At 37.6% G+C, this 23,275-nt stretch overlaps 2 protein-coding genes across 3 annotated transcripts in view; both read left to right on the top strand.

Moving 5' to 3' along the window:
* LYAR (Ly1 antibody reactive) overlaps positions 1–14,357 on the top strand; it is a 21,869-nt gene extending 7,512 nt beyond the window's left edge. The window contains exons 1-9 of one of the 2 annotated variants that reach the window (XM_014936123.1): positions 3,658–3,720; positions 4,265–4,454; positions 5,406–5,520; positions 7,501–7,608; positions 9,036–9,119; positions 11,428–11,764; positions 12,019–12,123; positions 12,470–12,555; positions 12,870–14,357. In XM_014936123.1, coding sequence (XP_014791609.1) covers positions 4,333–4,454; positions 5,406–5,520; positions 7,501–7,608; positions 9,036–9,119; positions 11,428–11,764; positions 12,019–12,123; positions 12,470–12,555; positions 12,870–13,004 — 1,092 coding nt within the window. In that variant the 5' untranslated portion in view covers positions 3,658–3,720; positions 4,265–4,332 and the 3' untranslated portion in view covers positions 13,005–14,357. Of the gene's footprint in view, positions 1–3,657; positions 3,721–4,264; positions 4,455–5,405; positions 5,521–7,500; positions 7,609–9,035; positions 9,120–11,427; positions 11,765–12,018; positions 12,124–12,469; positions 12,556–12,869 lie in introns of those variants that run through there. The other variant, XM_014936122.1, reaches the window with a different exon arrangement.
* Positions 14,358–17,762: 3,405 nt separating this feature from the next.
* TMEM128 (transmembrane protein 128) overlaps positions 17,763–23,275 on the top strand; it is a 14,301-nt gene continuing 8,788 nt past the window's right edge. Inside the window, exons 1-2 of the mRNA XM_014966698.1 lie at positions 17,763–17,857; positions 21,814–21,899. Coding sequence (XP_014822184.1) covers positions 17,763–17,857; positions 21,814–21,899 — 181 coding nt within the window. The remainder of the gene's footprint in view (positions 17,858–21,813; positions 21,900–23,275) is intronic.

Raw genomic sequence — 23,275 nt, 5'->3', positions numbered from 1 at the left:
TCAAAGTAAATTACCCTTTATATAACTTTAATTTTCTATTTTTTAATGTTTTGAAATCACACCCTATATCTGCGGTTTCCTATCCAATGTTCTTTACATATTAGGTACAGGGGTGCATTTATGGACAATTTGCAAAGGTTGGTTGACTTAGAATGGTGTTTCTCCTTCTGTCATGGCAAATGAAACAGGACACAAGAAATTTTCTAGCAAAAAGAAAACAGACCTCAAAAATCAGCTAAACTATTCTCTTCTGGCAGCTATGCTTGTCCATCAAACTTTATCAGTAAACTTTACTGAAGTTATTATTGGTTATTTCTCCACAAGTAGGTGAGAGGACAGTAACAGTAAACAAGAAGATGGCATTATTTTCAATGTATGTCTTACAATCGGAAAAAAGTATTTTTTCTGTTACAGAATGAGAACCAAGCAAAAGAATAACGAAAAGTACAGGCACATGAGCCTAAAACAGCAGTTCGGCAACACCCACTGAATTGTCATTGAATCCTTAAAGTGCCTGAATTCATAAATTTCTTACTATTTGATGTAAAGTATTCTTAGCGTCAGAGCTGTAGCTCCTCACACACATCACCAGTCCTAGATTAAGTGGGTTCATCCTCTGCCTCAGTCAGGAACTCCACACCTTTCCAGTAAACCCCCCAGTCTCTAACCTCATACTCTCACAGTAAACAACAATATATAAATGGGGTCAGGTCACACCTATGTAGCTATTTTCCTACACTAGGAAATGCCCTAAACTTGATGATTCCTCTCCGTGGGTTGACTCTCAAATTAGGTGGACATAGTATCACTGAGCTCTGAATCTTAAGCAAATGAGAGTCTAGGTTTAAACTTTAGAAATGCATTTTCAGATGCATCCCCATACTTAAGTTGTCCTACCCTCATACCTACATGCTACTCTGAAGGTGGTGCCCACATCCAAATTCTTTCATAAATCCAGCCCATACTATTTAAATTAAAACCACAACTAAAATAAACAGATCTGGGTTAAGAGTCTAAATTAATTAGTCACTTATATCCTATAGAATTTCAGCAAGAGTTGGACACCTAGTTCTTTTAAACTATTTTAAAAATTCAGTCTTTTGAGCATAAGTTCACTTCAGCATCAGGATCACAACACTAGAAGAGAAAAAGGAAAAAACCTCTCAGCTTTTTTCCCTGGTCATAACATAAAAATCATTTTCTTACATAAAAATTGGTAGTCAAGCTTTAGAGATGTTTCAAGAAGCAAGGTCTAAATACTGCCAGATCTAACAGCTTACTCATAACTAACATAAAACACTAAGTTGAGAGATCAAACATCTCCCAAAATTTGGGGGATCAATGAGGGCTACACAGAGGGAGAAGAAAACAGTGATTTGGCTTCACAGGCCACCTGTATACTTCAAAACACACACGCTGTCTCTCTGAGAATCTGTTCTAAATAAGAGATGCAATAAGAACCTATATACTTACGTTTTATTTTTAATATATAACTGACGGAACAATTCACATGATCTGGAAATGGATAATGTGAAGTTTCATCAATTATATCCCTTATCTGGCTCTGTTTAGTGTACTCCACTATCCTCCTTGTAAACTGTTACCTTCTCATTCTGAAATACTGAATGTAGGTTGATGCCAGAATCCATTATATGAGGCACAGTAAGCAAGTAAGGATCAAGAAAATGCCAAACTCAAACTATGTAGTAGTTAACTATGTATTATCTGGAAAAGAAATTAGGATTGCCACAGTTTTTAATTAGATTAAATATTTGATACACAATTATAGCTGGAAAAATTTTTCCTCTTACACTCAAACAGTTACTTAGTCTGCAACTATCAGAAAAAGATACCCTTCTCAGAGAAAACCTCAACCAACAGCATTTACTTCACTGTTTTAAAGGAAGAATTTTCCATCACATACCTGAAATATTGACTGAAAGCAGCTAATACATTTTTGTGTGCTTTGAAGCAGACACCTTTTACCACCAGCATGCAGTCACAGAGAAGCCCCTGAATGCGCTGTTCATGTAGCTGCTGGAGAAGATGACAACTATGGCTAGCAACAGTGTCCATGCTAGAAAATCACTTAAATTACCTACAATGAAATAAAATGCTAAGATGAATTTTAAATATTAAATCGCAAAATGAATTTAGAATACGAAGAACATTTTTACAGTTTGTTTTAGCTCCCAAAGGAAACAGACTTCAGTTCACACCTGCCATGTGAGCTCTAATGACATTTTTCTGATTAAAGATGAGTCACAGTATTGCTCACCAGTAGAAATACAGCAATGTATACAGGAAATATCGATTTTAATCAAGTTTCGCTTACAACAAAGACCTTCCACAAAAATGTGCTAATGTTGCTGCCAATAAACTGAACTCCGTAACAACAACAAAAAGCAATTTAGAAAACTTCAACAATTAGATTCTAAGGCAAAAACATGTAACACCTACAAAATCAATAGCATTTGTAGACTGAACACTCTAAATTGAAAAGAACACTGTAGTAACATTTTTTTTATGCCATATTTCTTGCTGTTGTAGCTAAACACATTTCCCACGTGGATCTGATTCTTTAGATAAGTTAGTATGGTATTATTTTTTTTTTCGTTTAATACAATGTAAAGTCTCTTTTAGAAAAGACTTCTTTGAACAGGTTGAAGGGAAAACAAGTAACATCCCCACACATTCAGTTTTATACTTCCTTTTTTTGGGAAAAAGATGAAAATGCTCCCTTGTAAATATAAAAGAAAATTCCAAGACAATTAAAACTTCTAATCTTCTAATCAACGAAGCAGAAAAACCACCTTGGGTTAAATACAAGAAGAAAGCGGTTGCCCCCATTCTCAGTTCTCATGAGCACTGAAAAGCTCCACATTTCAGTTTATGCTGTTACTCTGTGACCCACTGCCTCCTGTTGGATTAAAGTGGGCTGTGATATTGTACTTTTTTTTTTCCTATTTATGATCATGGGTTTTAAACCAGGCTTTAAAATAAGGAAACCACATCTGTTTGCCACAGAACTGCTTTCTTTGGGCACGTCTCCCACCACGGCACCTTGGAGGTACTTTAACAACCCCTGAACTCGCACCCTCTCAGGCATCAGGTGCCTGTCTCCCTTGGGAGAAGGTGACACGCTGAGCTGCTCCCCAGCAAGAGGAACCCCAGTGATACAGGCGCCGTTTATGCTTAAGCTGCCATTTCAAGCTCCCCTCAGCCTTGCCCGGCTACAGCTCCGGCTGGAGGCGGAGCAGGGAGAAGGGCTACGGAGGAAGGGATTGCCTCAGAAGACAAGGCCGGGCACCGCGGCAAGGCGCGGAGACACCGCAGGCGGAGCAAGGCGGGGGTGCGGTAACGGGGCTCAAGCAGCCGCTGCTGCAGGGGGCCGGGGCTGAGGACAGGCCGAGCCCCAACCGGCGCGGCGGGAAGACGCGGCCACCACACGGGCTCAGCTGGGGGAAGGCGGCGCGGCCCGGCCTGGCAGAGGCGGGGAGAGCGGCTGAAAGGAAGGAGCCGGCCCCACTCAGCTCTTCCCGGCTCCGGCCGCCCCACAGCTCCAGCTCCATCCCTGCGCGGCTGCCCAAGCCCCACCAGCGGCATCGGACTCAGCCTTCCGCTTCCGCTCCTTCCTCTTCCGCTTCCGCTGCGGGGCGGCGGCGGCGGGGAGTGACGGAGGTGGCGGGGTGGCACGTGCCGCGCGGAGCGGCGGTTGAGGTGCGGGGCGGGGGGGGTGCGGTTAGAGGGCAGGTAGCGGTACCGGGGAGCGGCGTGAGGCGGCATGGCAGCGGCCTGCCCGCCCCCCCGGGAGGAGCTGGGGTGCCCGGGGGCGGTGGAGCAGATCGGCCGCCCCCCCCCCTTCCTCCGCCTCCGTGGCAGCGCTGGCCTGTGCCCGGCCGAGACGGGTGTGCGGCGGGGAGAGGGACGGGAGGGCCGGAGGGGAAGCGTGAACGGCCGCCTGGGACGTGTGTCGGCACGGGGTGAGGGGGGGTAGCTAGTTTCGGGGTGAGCGGTTCCCCTTGTGCCCGAGGTATCGGGCAAAGCGAGCGTTTATGGGCTGTGGACAAGGCTGCTGTGGCGGGAAGTTGGAGTAGAGGATCTCTAGAAGGTCCCTTCCAACTCCAGCAATTCCATGAACCTTTCCCCGTGGAAATCAAGCTGCTTGGAATTCCTCTCGGGGAACTCACAGTTTGTGTTTTCTCCTCGGCCATCCCAAGTTCTCTCAAGTTATAAAATCGAGTTCACCTTCTTGTGTTTCTAGGGCTGTGCTGGCGCGGGGAGGAAGCAGATTTGTACCCGTTTCCCGGGAGCTACTGACCGCCCGCCGACATGGTGGTTTTCACGTGCAACGCCTGCGGGGAATCTGTGAAGAAAGCACAAGTTGAAAAACATGTGAACATCTGCAGGAGCTGTCAGTGCCTCTCCTGCATGGACTGCGGCAAGGATTTCTGGTAGGTGAAGGGTGGGAAATAGCCTTGCTCGCTCTGCGGTGGTTGTCACAAATTTCCCTATTGGTGTATTAGAATCAAGTTTTGAAATTTAAAATAGCAAACGTGTATAAATTTAACAATTATACACTTTTTCATGTAATTTCAAGCTTCATCATCCAAGTTTGAACCACAAGTGCAACGAAACCACACAGCAGAGTTGCAATTTCTTCTTCTATAGTGATAAGTGACGGTGCTTTCATCTTCTGTTGACCAGCAGCTGTTACTTATTCTGCTGCTGGAGAGGGAGTGAGATTGGCAAGAACATCAAAAATTCCAAATTTGATTGTCACTTCTCAGAACAAAGCAGTGCAATTATCTGCTTTCGAAATATAAGTATATGAATTTGCATAAGAAAATAAGATTGTTCTCAAATAATGATTATATTTCTCAATAACTAATTGACAAAAGATTAATATCTATGTTCTTCACTCCTTTCGGGGGGCACTTACACATCGGTCAGAACCACACTACCGTATTAGAATATATCTATATTTAGGAATTAGGTTTTGCAAGCATTTTTTCACCTGCTTTTGTAATTTTAAAGCATGTCAATGTGAGTAGTAAAACACAGGTGTGCGTTAATAGCTGTGCATGTGTCTCGTGTACAAATGTGCAGAAGTGTCCTCAAACCAGAATACTAATAAGTTGTAGAGTCATTCTAAAAGTAGGAGCATAATGAAGACTCAGATCTGATTTTGCAGATCAGAGATTGCCACTGAAGGCTGTAGCACACAGAAATGTCAGCACTCTTACAAGCACGTCGAACTTTATTCATATAAGCGCTGACAGTATTAAGGTTTAAATGTTAGATGCTGTCATCTGGTACTTCAGTTTGTTGACTACACAAGTCTTGCATACTTTGAAGGACTGAAACACTTTAGTGAACTACAGTTAAAAATCTCCTGTTTTCAGGGGTGACGATTATAAGGAACACGTGAGGTGTGTAAGTGAAGACCAGAAATATGGTGGAAAAGATTTTGAAGCCAAAACTAACAAAGGAGATGTTAAGCAACAGGAGTGGATTCAGGTAAGGTTTAACTATTGTTTATTATCATTGAAGACACAAGAGAGGCTATACTGGATCAAAGCAGAGATCTCTTTTTCCCAATATCCACAGCTTTCTTTTGGCAATTTCTTGGTAGGTCTATTGCTTTTCCTGGTAAGAAACACACCTTTTGGTTGTTTTGAGTGTGTCTCCTACTAGTTTGATTTGACATTCCCTAGTTCTTGCACACGAACCATTGATCATTGTCCACCCTCTTCATGGCCCATATGCTTTTGTAGACCTCTGGCTGGTGTCCCTCCCATCTCATCGTCTCTGTTTCAGGCTGAGAAGTCCTGTCCTGCTCAGTTGTTCTTCATATGTAAATTATATCTTTGGACCTCTGAAGTCCAGTTCTACTGTATCCTTGTGAAACCCTGCTCAGTTGTTCTTCATATGTAAATTATGTCTTTGGACCTCTGAAGTCTTCCCAGTTCTACTGTATCCTTGTGAAATGAGGTTACAAGAACTGTTGAGGATATGGATGAACTATAGATTTACTCCACGTCGTAATGATGTTTTCTATGTCCTTCTTTATTCCTTTCTTTAGGATTTTTGTCAGTTACCTACTACTTTTTTTTTGACAGCTGCTGATCATTGTGCTGGCATTTTCATGGAACTGACTATTTTAAGCCCAAGATCTTGTGTCCGAGCTCCAGTGGTTATCTTAAAGACTGCCATTTCTATAATTCTATGATTTTAGATGTGAAGTTAGGATGGCTTTTCATTAATTTGGGCTGAATATAATTCACCTTTTTATTACCTAGTCAATCATTCTCTTAAGGTCTTTCTGGAATTCTTCACAGTCTTCATCCTGAGTAGCTTCATATAATTAGGAAAATTTTCCTGCCTTCTTTTCAGATATTTTATAAATGTCTTCAACAGCAGAGGCTCCAGCATGGGTGGAAATCTCTCCTACCCTTCCTGTCCTAGCCTTTAGGTAGTTATTTATCCTGTGCAAGAACCTACCCTCTTAGGGCTGTTAGTTTCCTTTAAAGGTTTTAGGAAGGAACTCTCAAACGCGCTTTCAAAACCCCATTAGGTATAATTAATGAGATCACCTTTATCCATGGATTTGTTGGTTTCTATCTTAGAACACAATCTAACAAAGTACTAAGCTATATGCATAGTCAAGGAATATGAATAGTAACATTGAAGTAAACAGATTATTGCGATTGTTGAGATTGAACGTTGTTTGAGTACGTGGTTGGAAGGCAGTATAATGTGAATTGTACCGCTTATGAAAACTGTTAGCCTTCCTCCTGTGCAGAGAGGTGAGGGATTATTATAGCGTGTCCTTTTCTGGTAGTCTTAACATATCACAAAACCTTTCAATAAACAGATTTTCAGAAGTACAGGAAGCCTTTACAGTCCAATTGCTACATCTTGAAGTAATGGGAAGCTCAGAACCCTTTTTCCCCACCAAGCAGCAGTGCTCTTCCAGGCCCTGGTCCAACCTCCATTCTCTTGTTCTGGCACCTGTAGCAAAGGAATATGCCTGAGCTTTATGGGGATTAATGGTTGTTGAAACTGGCACTGCTGCCACAAGAAATGCATGTCAATCTGTGGCCTCAAAGTTAGCCTTCTTTTTCATAATTAACTCCAGAGGTTTGTAAAGTCAATCAGTTGACAATTGCTTCTCTTAATACAGGTCTTCACACTGCAAGAACCTCCTATGTGACTTTACTTTTAAAAGTTTATAAGTTGTAACTTGTACATCAGCAAGCATTGGTGAACAGTCCTGCTTGCCTCTGCTTACTATATAGGTATAAATACGTATATAGATAACTTTGATCTATGATAAAACCACAGGTTAGTGTTTTTCCCATGCGTATTGAACGGTTCTTTCGAGCAGGCTCTACAGTCTGTGGGTACTGGGTGACTTCTGTCCAGCATGTTTCTGCCTTGCGTACCATTTGATTGTTGTGCTGTTTTGCTGATTTAATTCTGGTTTTCTTCATTCAGAAAATTCATGAAGTAATGAAGAAGCCAAACATAAGCCCTAAAGTGCGGAACATTCTGGAGCAAATGCGTGTCTTTGATAATATTCCAAGAAAAAAAGTAAAGTTTCAGGTATGTTTTAATAGAGATTAGTAGCAATGATATTAAAAATAGACTTTCTTAGCAAGTGCTCTTTGAGCAAAGGTGGGACATATGCTTATTTGGGCATTGGTAAATAGATGGTGCAATAGCTGAGTTTCAAATAGGCAGTGTTTGTAAAATACATCTTGCTTAAAAGGACTCTCTGTGACATTTTAAGTACTAAGCCAGAGACTCAGCATTCAAACTTAATCTTCAGCTGGAAGTCTGTTGGGGTTTTTTTAATACCTTTCTTTTTCTCAGTTTGCAATTTCTATTGTGTGTCCAAATTCTTAGACATACTTTTAAAGGATTCTTATTTCTATGGCTTTGTGTTTTCCTGGTAAAAGCAAGATACTGTTCTGAGAGTTTTCCTGTTGCTCAGCATTCTCACAGAATCTCCCACATTGGATGCTTCGCTAAATTTTGCATCAGCATCACAGCCAAAACAAATCCCAAATATTTCATGTGGTATCAGTAAAGAATTACTGACCAGCTGGCCTTCCCCCCCTGCCTCCCTGTTCTGTTCCTCAGGTTGTGAGGCTGAGAAAATATCACAATTGCTTCCAAAGCCTTCAAATAAAACTTAATAGAGCTGCAGTGAAATTGCTGCTAGGGATCTGAAGGTTAGAATACTTTTCTCCAAAATGAATGTTTCAAGCAGGGAAAGTGATATTGTCAAGAAGCTTGTTTCTTTTTGGTAAGATATGTTGCAATGGAAGATCAAAAGTTTTTGCAGTTCATTGTTCCAATTTATTAATGCAGCTTCCCTGGGATTTTCACTGCAATGCAAATATCTTTACGTTAGGTTTTACTTAGAATTCCACATTCCTTAAAGTTGCTGATAGTGTGAGCATATTATAAGTAGAAATTTATGGCTTTGTTTTTATTTTCAGCAGGAACTCCTGCAATAGCCCAAACAACTTTCAAATGTTTGCATTGAGATATTTGCTTAAATGTTACTTTTCTGAAATAAACTAAAGTATCCATTTAGGTGCACGACCATCTGTCCAGTACATAAATAAGATCAGATCCTTAAGTTTTTAACTCATGGGAACTGTCAGAAAGTTTAGTGGGACTTTAACAAAACCAGCTGTATTAGGAAGGATTATCTTTTTTATACTAGTGGGACTTTAACAAAACCAGCTGTATTAAGAAGCTTGAGGATTATCTTTTTTATATATTTACATCTTTACATCTTCTGGATTACTGTTGGTGGGGCAATTGAGAGGTATGGTAGAGCCTCATAACAGCACGCAGGCATTATGCGAAACAATTTCGCATGGAGGTTAAAGAGATTCATAGAGAGTAAAGATCTAACCAGATCTTAATCAGAAGAAGCGATTCTTAAAGGAAAATTGGTAATCAATAAAAAACCCCAGAGCTGCACCTTTTCAGTTATTGTTTTTTCTGTTGCACAGAATTGGATGAAGAACAGTTTGAGAATCAGTGACAGCACTTTGCAAGACCAGGTGTGGGATATTTTCTCCGAAGCAACCAGAAATGTAAGTTAAGTTGGAGGTTACAACATCGTACAAACAGGAATTTGGTAAAAAATGCTAGAAGGAAAACCTTTCAGACTCCCTTTGCAGATGTTAGGAGAAATACTGTCTCCCATTGTTACAATGGATTATGTTATAAGGTAACATTCCTAGACTAATTGCCAATTTGGGGTGTATGTTAGGAGAAATACTGTCTCCCATTGTTACAATGGATTATGTTATAAGGTAACATTCCTAGACTAATTGCTAATTTGGGGTGTATGCTGTTGCTGAAGTAGTTGTTATACTGGGCAGGTTGCAATTAAAAACTTCGACACAGTGACACAACTGCGACAGGATAATCAGAAGGCTAATTTAACTTTATGCTATTAATATAAAAAAATATAAAAACACTATCTTTAAGTTTGGTTCCAACCTTTTACCAAACACTAAGAAGGAATAAAACATCTTGTCAGAAATTTGCTCTCAAATTAATGTGTATTGGAGGGGGAAATTAACTAACAGCACCTTGTTTACCTATTTTATTAGTGGAGATAAGATCCTCCAGTTTCTGGTGCAAATTCCCCCTGTAATGTGTATTGGAGGGGGAAATTAACTAACGGCACCTCGTTTACCTATTTTTTAGTGGAGAGAGATGAGATCGTCCAGTTTGTGGTGCAAATTCCCCCGTCTTCTGTGTTCAAATTGTGGACTCACACTGACCTTTTTCTTACTACACACTGGTCTTACTCTTTCGTTCAAATTGTGGACTCACACTGACCTTTTTTCTCAGCGCCTTATTCTTTGCTATTTCACTACTACCCTGGCATGTTTTGGTAGGGTGTTGTTTTAATTGATTATGTCTATTACTGCTACTAGAAAGCTGTTACAGCACCTTACTTCTCTGTAGATGTAAAGATTCCTCTTGCCCTCCCAGCAGCTCCTTTTGAGGAAGAGCGCAGGCACAGCTTTGACGTTAATCCCTTTTTGATCAGGCTTCATTTTCCTGATTTGGTGATCCCAGTTAAATCTATTTGTAGTTTTTCTGAAGAATCTAAATACAAGAGGCAAGGAAGGAAAGAGATAAGTGTTTGTTTTGGCAAGGAAGGAAAGAGATTATTTTATGTTCAAATCCTTTAAAAAAAACCAACTTAACTCTGGGCACTGAATTTCAAGTACATTGTCTTACTGGAACATTAATTCTGTGTCAATACAACTTAACTAAAGCCATGAGCAGTTCCCACTTGATTTAAGCTTATGTTTTTTACAAAAAAAAATTGAATCTGAACAATTATTTTATTTAAATACAAGTAAACAATTTGAATTTTCCATAGAATATATCATTAAAGAAAAATATCTATCCCAGCTTTCTTGCTCAGATTGTTTCAACACACCTTTAAGAGTTCTTAAAAACATCTCAAGATATTCTTTGTAATACATACCTCGAAGTGTATGTACTCAAAGTTTTTAAGTGAAATTCAAATTGAATTGAAATTACTCTTTACAAAAACATATTGGTATTAAGTTGCTTGTATAAACATGTATTCTCTTTCTAAATAGCTACATTAACACTTCAGTAATTGTAGTTCACTTGTAATTATTAAAATTAAATTTTAATTTAAAGATAAAAATGTTCATTAATGTATTAATTCTTCTACAAGAAAATTATTATAAGACCAGGAACATTAAAAGAAAACCAATACGTTACGTAATTGTAGTTCACTTGTAATTATTAAAATTGAAATTTAAAGATAAAAATGCTCATTAATGTATTAATTCTTCTACAAAAAAATTATTATAAGACCAGGAACATTGAAAGAAAACCAATATGTTACAGTGAGAAAAGTACAATTAAAACAACCAGCACTGCCTTTGTTGACATCAGGCAGTAATAGTTTGTTGTCCTAGACACATCCCAAGACAGGGAACTGGATCCCAAAGCTAAGATTATTCTTCAAGGGCTGTATATTTGGGGGTAGGTCCTGTATTTTGCTGCAATATGCTGTATTTTTGTCTGCCTAAAACAAAGAGTTGTCTCTCCCTTACTACATTTAGCAAATATGTTAAAAAAATACATTTCAAGTTGAAATAATATATGCTGTAAAATAGCATTTCTTCTGTGATGTTAAGGCAATTAGCATTTAGGCTGTTAAGTTAAAACATGAATCAGCCACACTGCTTAGTGCTATTTTTCAGGTAAGTGGTGTCACCACGTGTAAGCAATTTAACTGAATTCAGGATATTTGTCGTCTTCATGAATGATGTAGTAGTGAAAAGTAGCATGTCAAAAAAAGGCATATAAAAATTGTAATAATCTGTCTTTCAACAAAAGATCTCAAGTGAAAAAGAACAAGATAAACCAAAACAGAAGGAAGAGAGGCAATCTGCAGAAACTGCGGAAAAAGCAATAGCAGAAGAAAATGGAATCGCAGATGATAAAATTGAGAGGAAAAAGAATAAGAGAGAACGAAAAGAAGAAAGACAAAAGAACAAAAAGAAGGAGAAAAAAGACTTGAAATTAGAAAACCAGACAGAAGTAAAAAAGAGTAAAAAGTCCAAAAAAGGAAAGGAGAGCTCGGAGAATGAATTTGAAATAAATGGAAACAGCCATCAGCCTGAAATAGAAGTGGAAACAAACGTAAAGAAACGCAAACATAAACATGCAGAAGGTATCCATCCTACACCTTACATTCATGTTTGTTTTCAAGATGCTTTCTCTCAATGCCTTCAAGCTTAATAATCTACTTTAGTAGAATGTTTTTAAGTCGTAAGTTACATATACAAATTAGATTATTTTTTTAACACTGGTTTCACAGTCTGAACTTTTTAGCAAATACAAGCTTGCGTTACAAGAACAGAAACTTTAAGTCCTGTCAGAAGTTTTCTTCTGGTTTTACAACTTTTTGTGTATGTTTATCTCTAGAGGAACCTCATATCACAACAAAAAGAATGAAAACTGAAAACATTTCAGAAGACATGGAAACAGAAAACACCGATGGCAACGAAGAAAATGTGGGAACAGACAAAGGTATTCTCAAAGGGGGAGTATAGATAGTTATTAGGATCTTCCCAACTATTCCTGCATTACGTAGGAGTTGTTGCTTAATAGCTGAAGCACTGAAGTTGAGTAAAAACAATCCTGACCTGAGCTGTTCAGGTCCTATGTTGGTTCTTCACGTCTTTCCCATTATAATCTTAGCCTGACTTTATGGTTAAGACACCCTGCTGTTGTAGGGTTAGTAAGATAACAATGAACTCTTCTGGTAGGTGAACTGGTTCCAAAATTAGGAGATTAAAGGTTGGTTTGTGCTGGAGATGATGACTTGGAAATATCTGATTTTACTAATGATGTTGTACACGTAATTATTTTCTAGGTAAATTCAATTGGAAAGGAACCATCAAAGCTGTTCTGAAACAGGCTCCAGACAACGAAATTTCAATTAAAAAACTAAGAAAAAAGGTACAGCATGCTTTTTTTTTAACCTCTTTTGGTCTTGTGCGTTTCTTTCTGTAATGCTTAAGTTCATCAAAATCCTGCCCCACATCAGCAAAAAAGTTTGACATCATTTAACAAAGTATCAATTGACAGAACGTCAACTGAGGGACATGTTCTTTATTGCTTACTGGACTACAGAAGAAATTCAGTGCTAATTCTGTGAAGGAATAATAGCATAATAGATTCCATGCTACTTTTCATACAGTAACACAAATGTATTATAGCTTAACGTGGAACCATCTTTACTAACTCAAAACCGTTCCTCTGTCTTTGTGCAGGTTATAGCTCAATATTACGCAGTGGCTGGTGAACATCACAAATCAGAAGAGGATATTCTAGTCATATTTAATAAGAAAGTGAATAACAATCCCAAATTTAAAGTTTTAAAGGACAAAGTTAAACTCCTGAAATAAGAGTTTGCATACTTTTGATAATCTTTGCATTTTAATCTTGCAGACTGAGTCAAATTCTTCTGTCAGCTGTACAAATACTATGCGTTGGTTTCAATTTAAATTGTGTATGTGAGAGCAGAATTTAACTTTTAAGTCTGGATTCCTTCTCTTTTTCTAGATTTATCACAGAACACTTTCAGATATTTTATTTTTTGATTTTATGGAAAATGTATATTTTTTGGTAAAAGGCTACTGTATTAAAATTCTTCCAGTAATGGATGTAATTTATAGGTGTGAATGTTTATCAGGGCCTGGGTTGTGTGGCTTTTTGCAGAAGCTATTTTAAGAGCAAATAGGATTTTCATATTCAAAAACCCACCAGGCAATAAATGTTTTGTTATGCTAATATTCAAAATGGTGTGACTGGTGTCTGCTTCACGCACTGTAGCTAGAATATGCAGGCTTTAATAATGCGTTAATTTGGTGTTATGAAACGCCCGGGTTGGTTGTCCATCCCATCCCAAGAAGAGATCACGGATTCCCCCCTCAACCCCTGGCCAACCCCCATTTATATACCATGATGTCCATGGTATGGAATATTCCACTGTCTATGCTCCTTCTCTGCTTCTATGGTAGACTGAAAAAAGTCCTTGATATCATTTAGCAACAACTAAAACAATATACATTATTAACATTCCTCTCAAATCTGAAAACGCAGCAGCCACTAGAAAGAAAATAAACTATATCTCAGCTGAAACCAGGACAAAAAATTAAAGTGTCTGTCAAGTTTGTGTATGTAATATTGCACATTCAGACTGAGTTAACAGTATATGTATAGCTACTGAATGTTTTAATTAGTGATGCAACTGACTTCAATATAAGTGGTCACATGGACTAAAAATTGACCGATGAAATAATTTAATTTAAAACACCACCTTAAATATAATAAATCTTGCCACTTTGATGGTATAATAAATCCACAAATTATATACAACTTGAAGAGGCTTTTATATTGCAGTCAGTGAAACACTTCAAGCAGGTCAGAAATTTTACAAGTATGAAATTTAGAGGGATTTAATCAATTGCAAAATACTTCCAGATAGGGAGTTTCCTACCATGAAGTGATCTGTTAAAAACAGCGGTAGAAATCCAGTGAAAATTTCTTGCAGTAGACAATATGATGTTTTGGAAAATTGCATAGTGATTTGAAGCAGATACACTTTTATAAAAGTCCATAATGAAAATATCTGAATTTATAGAAATATTGAATGTATTAAAAATATAAATATGAAAAAAATAACTGATACACTGGGTCCAGTTTTTCTGTATTTGTCTTATTATAAAAGTTGTAATAAAAATATCTAATAAATATAAGATCTCTTTTGTAAGTGGGTTTTTGTTAATTCATGAAAATGGCTTTGGAGATAAATAGAATAAAATTTATTTACAGACATGGAGATTCTTTGAGACGTTTGAACATGTTTCTAAAACTTAGATTTTTTTTATTTATTTTTTTTTACTTTAGTGGGTTCCAGTTGCCCAGTGGAGGGATCCCATCATGCAGCTCCGGCGAGTTGTGGAGCAGCACAACTGGCCGTACCGCTGTTGGCAACCGCCACTACCCACATGTTTTTTCTGCAAAGGCCTACCATGTTCTTAACAGACTCACAAACTCATCAGCTGCATCTTTTTTCCTTTTCAAACTGGCAAGGCCAGTATCAGCTTATTATGTTGTGCATTTAAAATAAACATTCACAACAATTTCTTACCTTGTAGTGTTGCAAGTTACCTTTCACAAGAGAATGACATTTTCTGCTCATGAAAACAATCAGCATTTTCTAATCTGCAGACAAAGAAGCTGATCTATATCAGATGGAAACAATTAAGAGTGTAAAAGAACCTTTGAAGTTATACAACAGTTCTTTTTCTTCAGTCTAATAGATAAACCAGATACTTACTTGGTTCGTGTCATTGCGAAGTTCTGGTGTCTGATGCTCAGGGTTTACTTCAGTGATCACTACAGGCATCTCTGAAGTGAAGCAACAGACAAAATGTTTACGCCACCACACATTGGTTTAAAGCTGGAAATAAGGAATATCAAATCAGTGGTACACAGAGTAGGATTTGACCTTGCCATTTTTTCCAACAGTAACTTGTGATTCTTAAAGGTTCAAACATCTGACTTGCCCTGTGCAATGCCCTGGCTGTGCTGGTAGCACCTGCCTGGGGTAGTAAATGTGACTTTTACACCTAATTCTTCCCTCTTCTGTGTAAAGGGCAAAGCAGCACCAGCTGCCAGTTTTTTCCTAATGATTTGGCAGATACAGAGCAAATTAATGCCTCTTTATTGATGGTCACTAGCGGGAGTATTGTGAATAAATCCTGTAATAACTACAGTAGTATTGCCTCATTATATATCATTATAGCAGTACTACCTTTTCCTAGTCTGTTGGCAGAAAGAAGGAGAAGGGGGAGCAATATGCTTTGTAGGTGAGTTTTTCTTTCTGACTGTTCCTGGAAGTACTGTAGCACGGTAGATGAGTCTATGCCTCTAATAAATTACTTCAAGTGCTGTGGAAGTCGATGCACAGTAGCGTTATTGACATGCAGCTCGGCAGTAAAAATGAACAAAAAAAACCAACCCCAAAACCGAAAACCTCTGTGTTTTTTCATTAGATGATTAATAGATTCCTCAGAGGACTGAAATTGGCTTTTCCACTTAAAACAGATTTAAGCTTTGCACTGCTTGCAACTAATGATGTCTCGATCAGATTGAAGTGCCCCTGTTCTTTACAAGCCCCAAGTCAGTGGTAGTCATTTCAGAGGGAGGCATAACCCCCTGCAGACCCCTCAGAATATTTCATGAAGACAGAAAAACAGTGAGACCTAATTTCTGTTTGGTGATTAATCAGCATATTTACCAGTATTTTTTTTAAATCCCATGGATCTGTTACAATGAAGTTAGGTACCTTGGATGCTCTTTTTTCCTTTTAGAGTGGGGTGGGTGTACAACCTTAAGATTTACCAAATGCAAGAGGGCAACAGCATCAATTTACCCGACTGCATTCAGAGAGAGAGCATGTAATGTTTAAAAATTATTATTCTAGACAGCATGAGAACAGCAAGGTACAACCCACAGTGGTAACATGGAAACTCGCTGAGCACCTGCTTGCAGTTTAATTAATATGTTCATTAAGCACTATTATCTGATCTCAGCTTCTAGGTCAGATGAATAATTTGACTGAAAAGCTCTTAAGCCCTGATTTGAGTGACACTGGGATCTTTCACCTTAAGAACAAATGACATCCATGCATGTGTGTATTTGAAGAAGGAAGCTCTAGCTCCCAGCAGTCGGGGTGGTTCTGGGTGCTGTGCACACGCTCACATGACTGCCTGATATCTTTCTGATATCTTTCTAATATTCTCTGGTATCTTTCTAATTCTAACAGATCTTATCTTCTAGTACATGAATTGCTGTGCAATTCAGATAACATTAGTATTATGCAAGTCATTAAAAGAAGACTTAATTGTTAAGTGTTTCAACATTAAACAAGAAAATCTGATGACCTGCAGCACCCCTGCAAGTTCTTTATACCAGGTATTTTTAAAACACCATAACCTTTCCCACTGTTTTTTTTTCCTTGGTTTTTAGGACAAAGGGGCATTGCTTAATGCTGATTCTGCAGTGTGCCAGAATAACGTGGCTGACTGATAGACATGCACCTTTTCTTGTGTTTTTTTCATTTGCAATTAACCAACAGTAATATTCAGAAAGGCATTTTACTATCTTGTAGCTGCCGCTCCAGACCCTGAGAAAAAGAGGGAGCCCTTCCAAACTTCTGCAGAGGCAGAAAAGCTACTGTAAAATCAGGTAACTTAAAAAAAAGGAGATAAGGTAGCACAAGCATCAATTCTACTTTTCTGCATTTCCCAGTTTAGTTGCATTAATTTATACCATTAAAGCTAGTATTTTAATGTAGTTTGTACAGATAGATATCAATAAATAATGTAAAGTTTTGATTTTACTAGCAAGAGTTGGGTGTTTGTGTTATTTATAGTATGAAAAAAGTCATAATATTAACTATTTACTTTGTAACAAGATATTTTACACTTGTTCTGCTTCAAATTCAGATGTGAAAACAGATAAAATCAATGTTAATTTACATTTTTCTAGTATTCACTCAGTACTGTAATCAAAGGAAATTTCTTTGTTGAAATGGGTCAGGGTACTGAAAAATTTGTGCAAGAGAATGCTTGTATAAAGCTTCACTTAGCATTTAATACAATATTTGACAAAATCATGCAGAACTTATTTTCTTTTCATTTTCCACAAGTTATGTTTAGCAGTCACTGTTAATGTCAACAGTCGCAATAAATGGATAATAAACCATCTGATAATAGTAACATACCATTAGAAAATGTTCCAGAATACGCCTGTTTAATTGATTTTCTGCATAATGTCTTTCCATAATAAAATATACCTTATTGCTAAATTTTTCCTTTCTAAAATAGTGTCTTGGAAATCGAGTGTCTTGGTGAAGGAGGTGGAAATAGTATTGTAAATTAGAAAAAAATGTTTAAGCTAGTGGCTTTCTTGATAAGTATAACGTAAGCATTTAAACAGGGAGTTTGATCACCAAAAGAAAAAAGCTTCAAAGGACAGTTACTTACTTGTGCTCAGCCCTCCACTGTACTGGTGCATTAGAGGAGCTCATTCTTCTTTCTCCCAGTGAAAACCAATCCTCCCACCTGGCGCTATAATCCGGCTTCATCAGTACAATGCAGCCAGACCCCGCCGTGAGCGGTGGCTCAGAGCTGCTGACCGCAGGACACAGAGACCCAATACACCACTTCACTCGGAAACTTTTAAAGCTGTAACTCTCACCCCTGTTGAGGAAAGAAGAGAGCAAATATTAAACTTTTTGTGCCAGATAAGCAAAAGAAGGCATATTGTTCTATACATTGAGCTGTGCTCACAGGTTACAAGATATGTCAGTCAATATGTTCAACATTTACCCCTTTCTTCTCCCAATTTAGCCTTTAAGAAAAAAACAGAATGAGTCCTCTAAGTTTCTTTTCTGCTCTGTCAGCCAAGTAAAGCAACATATTATGTTTCCTATTAGTACTTCTCCAGGAAGTGTCATTTTATATTGAATTCTAAATTTCACTTGGAGCAGAGGAAGTTTTAGTAGTAACTTTTCTTTGCGCTTGTTAAGATACAACTCCTTTTGTTCCTGCAACCTCCTGCTTTTCTTTGCACTTGTTGAGATATAATTCCTTTTGCACCTGAATCCTATATAGGGTATGGGCTGAAAAACCTTCAAGCTTTTTGCTTAGATTGGACTTTTTTTTGCAAGACTGAAGATCACAGTGCTTAGTCCTTCCTCAAGTGTATCCTCATTTTCTTTTTTATTTATCCCTCCTTGTTTTCATTCGTTTTAGAAGACTTAGAATTGTCCAGTCTTCAAACAGAGCCTGTGTTTTGCCATTCTCAAAGTATATCTTTTGTATAGAAACTGCCCTTGCTACTCAACTCCATTTGAATTATAGCAGAAGTAAAATAACTTAATTCCTACAGTAGTAGTTTTACAGTTCTTGAAATCACTTGAAAGTAGCAGAAAACCAGACATTGTGTCTCTCTATGCCTACCCATGAAACTACTATTCTCAAACTTTTAGGTGGAATGCATTACTACTAAACTATCCCAATCAAGGCCTGATTATAGAGTCAAGCTCAATTCTCACATGTATTTGTTTTATTAGAAAAAAGGTGCTTTTAAAAATACTAAGATTATCCTCTCAAGCAGCAAGAAATCCATCTGAAAGTACTCAGGTCACTACATCTTATTTAAGTAACAAAAATAACACCAGAATTCCGCCTGCATTGCAGATGGCTCAAACCCTGAGATTTTTACTCCTTCATTCTGTTCTCTGCAGTAGCCACGTAATGAACTCTTGCGACCCAGCTATTAATGTATAAATACAAAGCATGAAGTGCACTTTCATACATTTCATTTCCTGCCCTTCTGCTGGCCTTTGATTCTTGATGATGGTAACAAATTCAAGGAGGGATACACAGCTTTTGACACTTTATAGTATCCACGCATGACAAAAGCTAATGCTTTTATGGGTGATACAGGACCAGAGTTTTCTCCTAGGCTTTTCTTTCTTCCCATTAAACCAAATACCTCACTTACTGAAGCCAATACTTTGTGCCTGCATTTTTGCTTTGCATTTCTAAATCAATTGCCAGTATAAAAACTTCTACTAAATTGTATAGACAACTTGTACACTTAGAGTGCTTTATTGAATTTTTTTTTTTCCCATTCTACCATTTACTATTAGCTATGTTATGGACTGTTTGTTCCTACAATTTCCTTGTCTTACACCATGAAATATGGTTTCTCTTCCCCTCCTGCTGCTTCAATCCTGTCTCACCTATTCTGCCTTTGAAAGTTCAGCTTTTTTGGTGAACTTTCAGAACTTAAGTAGCTTCAGAGGTTAGCACTGGGTGCCTGTAACACCTAAAGAGAGCAATATTCCTGTACAGCACATGTTCAATAAATAATAAACTTGAATGACCACTCCCACAATTAGTAGTCTTTTCTGTGTGAATTAGATCTCTGATCTTCCTTTTTCCAAAAAACCCCCAAAACGCTAGGATGTTCCTAAATGCCCTAAGTATGAAATTCTTGTCACATTGTTGCAGACCCATGTTGCATAGACTTTTTCCTCAGTGAGGAAATCGAGTTCATTAATTCCCAAGTGTTTCCTTTCCCACCCTCCCACATCTGGCCATTTGTTTTTGCCTCTCCGCCAACCCCTGCTTTTTTGCAGGCTTTTAAAACCAGATCAAATCCTCAAACTGAGAGGTATTATATACCACTACTGGGGATTGAGCAGTCAAGAACAATCATAGCTGGACTATCGCTGCCAAATGCTTTGTATCATTAAACTGTAGTCTTGGGAAAACATTTTGAGAGCCATTGTACTGCCTAAGAAAGTGCACATAGTTAAGTGAAATTAAACTCAATAAATGGTTTAGGAGAGAGAGTAGGAAGATTTACTTAGCAACTTCTAGCAGAATGGTTTAACCAGATTTATTTCATGGGTTTTGTTTACACGTTTGAAGATCCAAGGAATAGCCTTTGCATTTTATATTCTTAATGCCAATTATAGCAAAAGGCAAGAATCAAACATTGAAGCCATCTAACATTTTTAATCAGGACAACTGAGGGTGTTGAAATGGTCTTCCATCAAACAGATATTTCAGATTAAATAATGTTCTGGACCAGCTACTTTTTGTCATCCGCAGACAGCTTTCAAGGTGAAGAATAACATACCAAGATAAATCAGATGACATTATGTGATGCATCCTTTTTCTGTTCTCTTAGATGCCCTCTTCACCTTTTTAACTGCCTTCATCTTTTCTGCTTTCTTTCCCTTTATGAAGTTCAAATGCTTGCATGCTCATATATAGTGCATTCTTGGTATCAAACACACTATTATTTGTATTGTTTCCTTCCTAAAGGGTCAATTCAGGGCTGCACTGTCATTTAATACTCGCATGAGAATTCAACTTGAATTCAATAGTTTGTATATGTACTACATTCAGAGTCGATTGAGTTTTAACCTTTTGTTTCTCACATGTGCATTGTTACTCATACCAAGAGCTTTTAAGTCCTTTGGTGATTTTTTTTTTTCTTTTTTCCCATTGTACTGAATTTAAAATAATTGAAAGAATGCTAGATGAAAGCAAGAGAACTGTAGTACTATTTGAGGGCTATTTTCTTACCTGGATGAGTTAGACAAAGTATTTACTTTTTCACTCTGTGTAAGAGAGGATATGCTAGGCTTTACCCCAAGAACAATGTTCTAAAAGGATGGAGAATCTCTACCCATCTAATCCTTTTACTCCTGATAGCAGAAGATAAGCAGCATATTGCTACTCACTTATTATTTAGTTCATGAACAGAAAGCAGAGTATATTGCACAATTGTTCCTCAAAATGAAGAATACACCTACACAGTAGCCAACCTCCTTCAGCTAAAAATGAACATACAGAGAGAGGAGTCAACCCTACTTAGATACAAAATGAAAACAATTCCAGTCAGGTCTTTTGTGAACAGGTTACATTTGGGTTAATTTAGCCATTGATTTCTGTAATGGGGGAAAAGTTACAAATATTTGCTACAATACTAGAAAATTAATTTGACTTCCTAGAAGTGAGAATATAACTGGGAAGTCTAATTCTAAAATTTATATGTACCCAGTGAAGGCACATATAAAGCTACCACTTGTGTTTAAGAGCTATCTGTAAATCAAAATAAAAGCAACTAATCAGTAAATAGCAAATAGCAAGCAACAAGAAAATGAATTTCAAAATATTTAACTAGATTGCAAAATTCAGCTTTCACTTGAAACCTGAATATTTCAAAACATTCAAATAACTTACAAAGCATTTTTTTCTATTTAAAAGAAAAGAATGTGAAGGTGTTGAAATCAGTTTCTGAAAATGTGGGAAGAATTCATGTTATGCAAGAGACCAGGAATACATTTGGCAAAAAAATTGCTGCAAACTCTACTCTTTGTATGTTTCCTTCACAGAATCTGCAAATTCAAAAATTGCTTTCACAGGCCATTAACTAAATTTATCAGATCAAGCACCACGTTTTAAAATACTGCCTAATATTTCTGCAGGGATTCTTAAACTTTAACTTGCACAAATTAATTACCCATAACAGGCCCATTGTCTAGATGCTTTGTTAATTACATTGTTCACTTTGTAACAGTCTCAATTCAGCTCCTGATTGCTCTCTACTCTTCAACAGATTAATAATTTCTGAATCAGAGAAGTTCTATGAAAAGATCACAGAAAACATCTCAGCTCTACAAACACTGAACATGAGCGGTCTCGGTTAAGGTCAATAGTGAGCCAGGGAAAGGAAGGTCTAATTCCAGCTCTTTGCACAATACCTACTCTGTAGGTAAACAGGAGTCTTCAGTTTAACAACACTAACAGATCTCAGCCTTTTCAAGCACATATATTTATTTGCTATGTTTAAATCAAAGATGTTTCTTATGAATAGCTTTTACAAAGAAAGTACATGAGGATTTCCTTTGTTTCGTATTTGAATCACTAGCATGAAAGTGAAGGCTGAGGTAATAATTTCACTCAAAGGAAATAAAACAAAGAAACCTCTATTTCATTGCTAAGAAAGCAGAGCTCAGAGGCTCCCACGAGCTGTTACCTTCAAAATATTCAACTGAACTAAATAAAAAATAATCACTGTAGTCACTAAGGACTACAATGTGGTTAGCCTTTATGTGAGACATGTTCAGAGGCTGGGAAAAGCAGTTTCTACTCACTGTGAAATTCAGATGTAAATGAAGGCCTGGCTTTCTGCACAAAAAAAAATATTTAAAAAATTGTTCCATTCTTTTATCTTTCATGTTATTATTCAAAACCCAATGCACAGTAATAAAGAATAACCAGAACCCTTGCCTCCCTTGTCGCTAGAACCTCACTCATCTATAAAACAGTTAAGATACTTCGGAAAATATAGTTGTTTTCCATTTTTTCCTGATAAATTACTGTTAGCAGCCCCTTTGCTGAAAAGATAACATCTCCAGGTAGATTATACAACACAGGGTATCTATATTATCTGGTGACATAACAAATGGAGAGCCAGTGCTATTTTTCTTCTAACTGTAGAATGCACAGATGAAATAAAATCCTCCATTACTTCAGCATCTACAATTCAAACCAAATGTAAGAAAAAGTTGCGGTAATTAAATACATTGAAAAGAAATTTATCCTTATGTACTTTCATCATTACACTAATTGAACTGATTTAAGTCCACTGAGTTAAACCTGCTATAACACACTATGAATTAGGCTATATATGCGGCAGAACTATTATTTTATTAACTTATCCCACTCTTTTTCCACCCATTTCAAGGGGTATTGGTTCTTGAAACCTCTCAGAACTATTTGACCCTGTGTTCCACCTAAACCACTGCTCAGTGTCACAAAACGTTGATTTTCCTAACATCTGTCCTCAAGAGCATCTGGTTTGCAAAATGCAATGAGCGAAATACTTACATGCACCCAGTTTTCCCCTATTTTTTTTTTTTTTTCACAAAACAGACCTCACTCCCGCACTTGTGATTTTCCTCACACTGCTCTTTTCAACGGGGATTAGTGCAATTGATGATACTGTTGATTTATAATGCATTACTGGGCCACTACCAGGATCCCCACTTGCTACAGCAGCGCTCCCAACCACCCCC

Source organism: Calidris pugnax, unplaced genomic scaffold (assembly GCF_001431845.1).
Source record: "Calidris pugnax isolate Ruff unplaced genomic scaffold, ASM143184v1 scaffold14, whole genome shotgun sequence".
Lineage (NCBI taxonomy): Eukaryota > Metazoa > Chordata > Aves > Charadriiformes > Scolopacidae > Calidris > Calidris pugnax.
The sequence above is the reverse complement of the archived record's forward strand: the minus strand, read 5'-3'. Positions and strand labels throughout refer to the sequence as shown.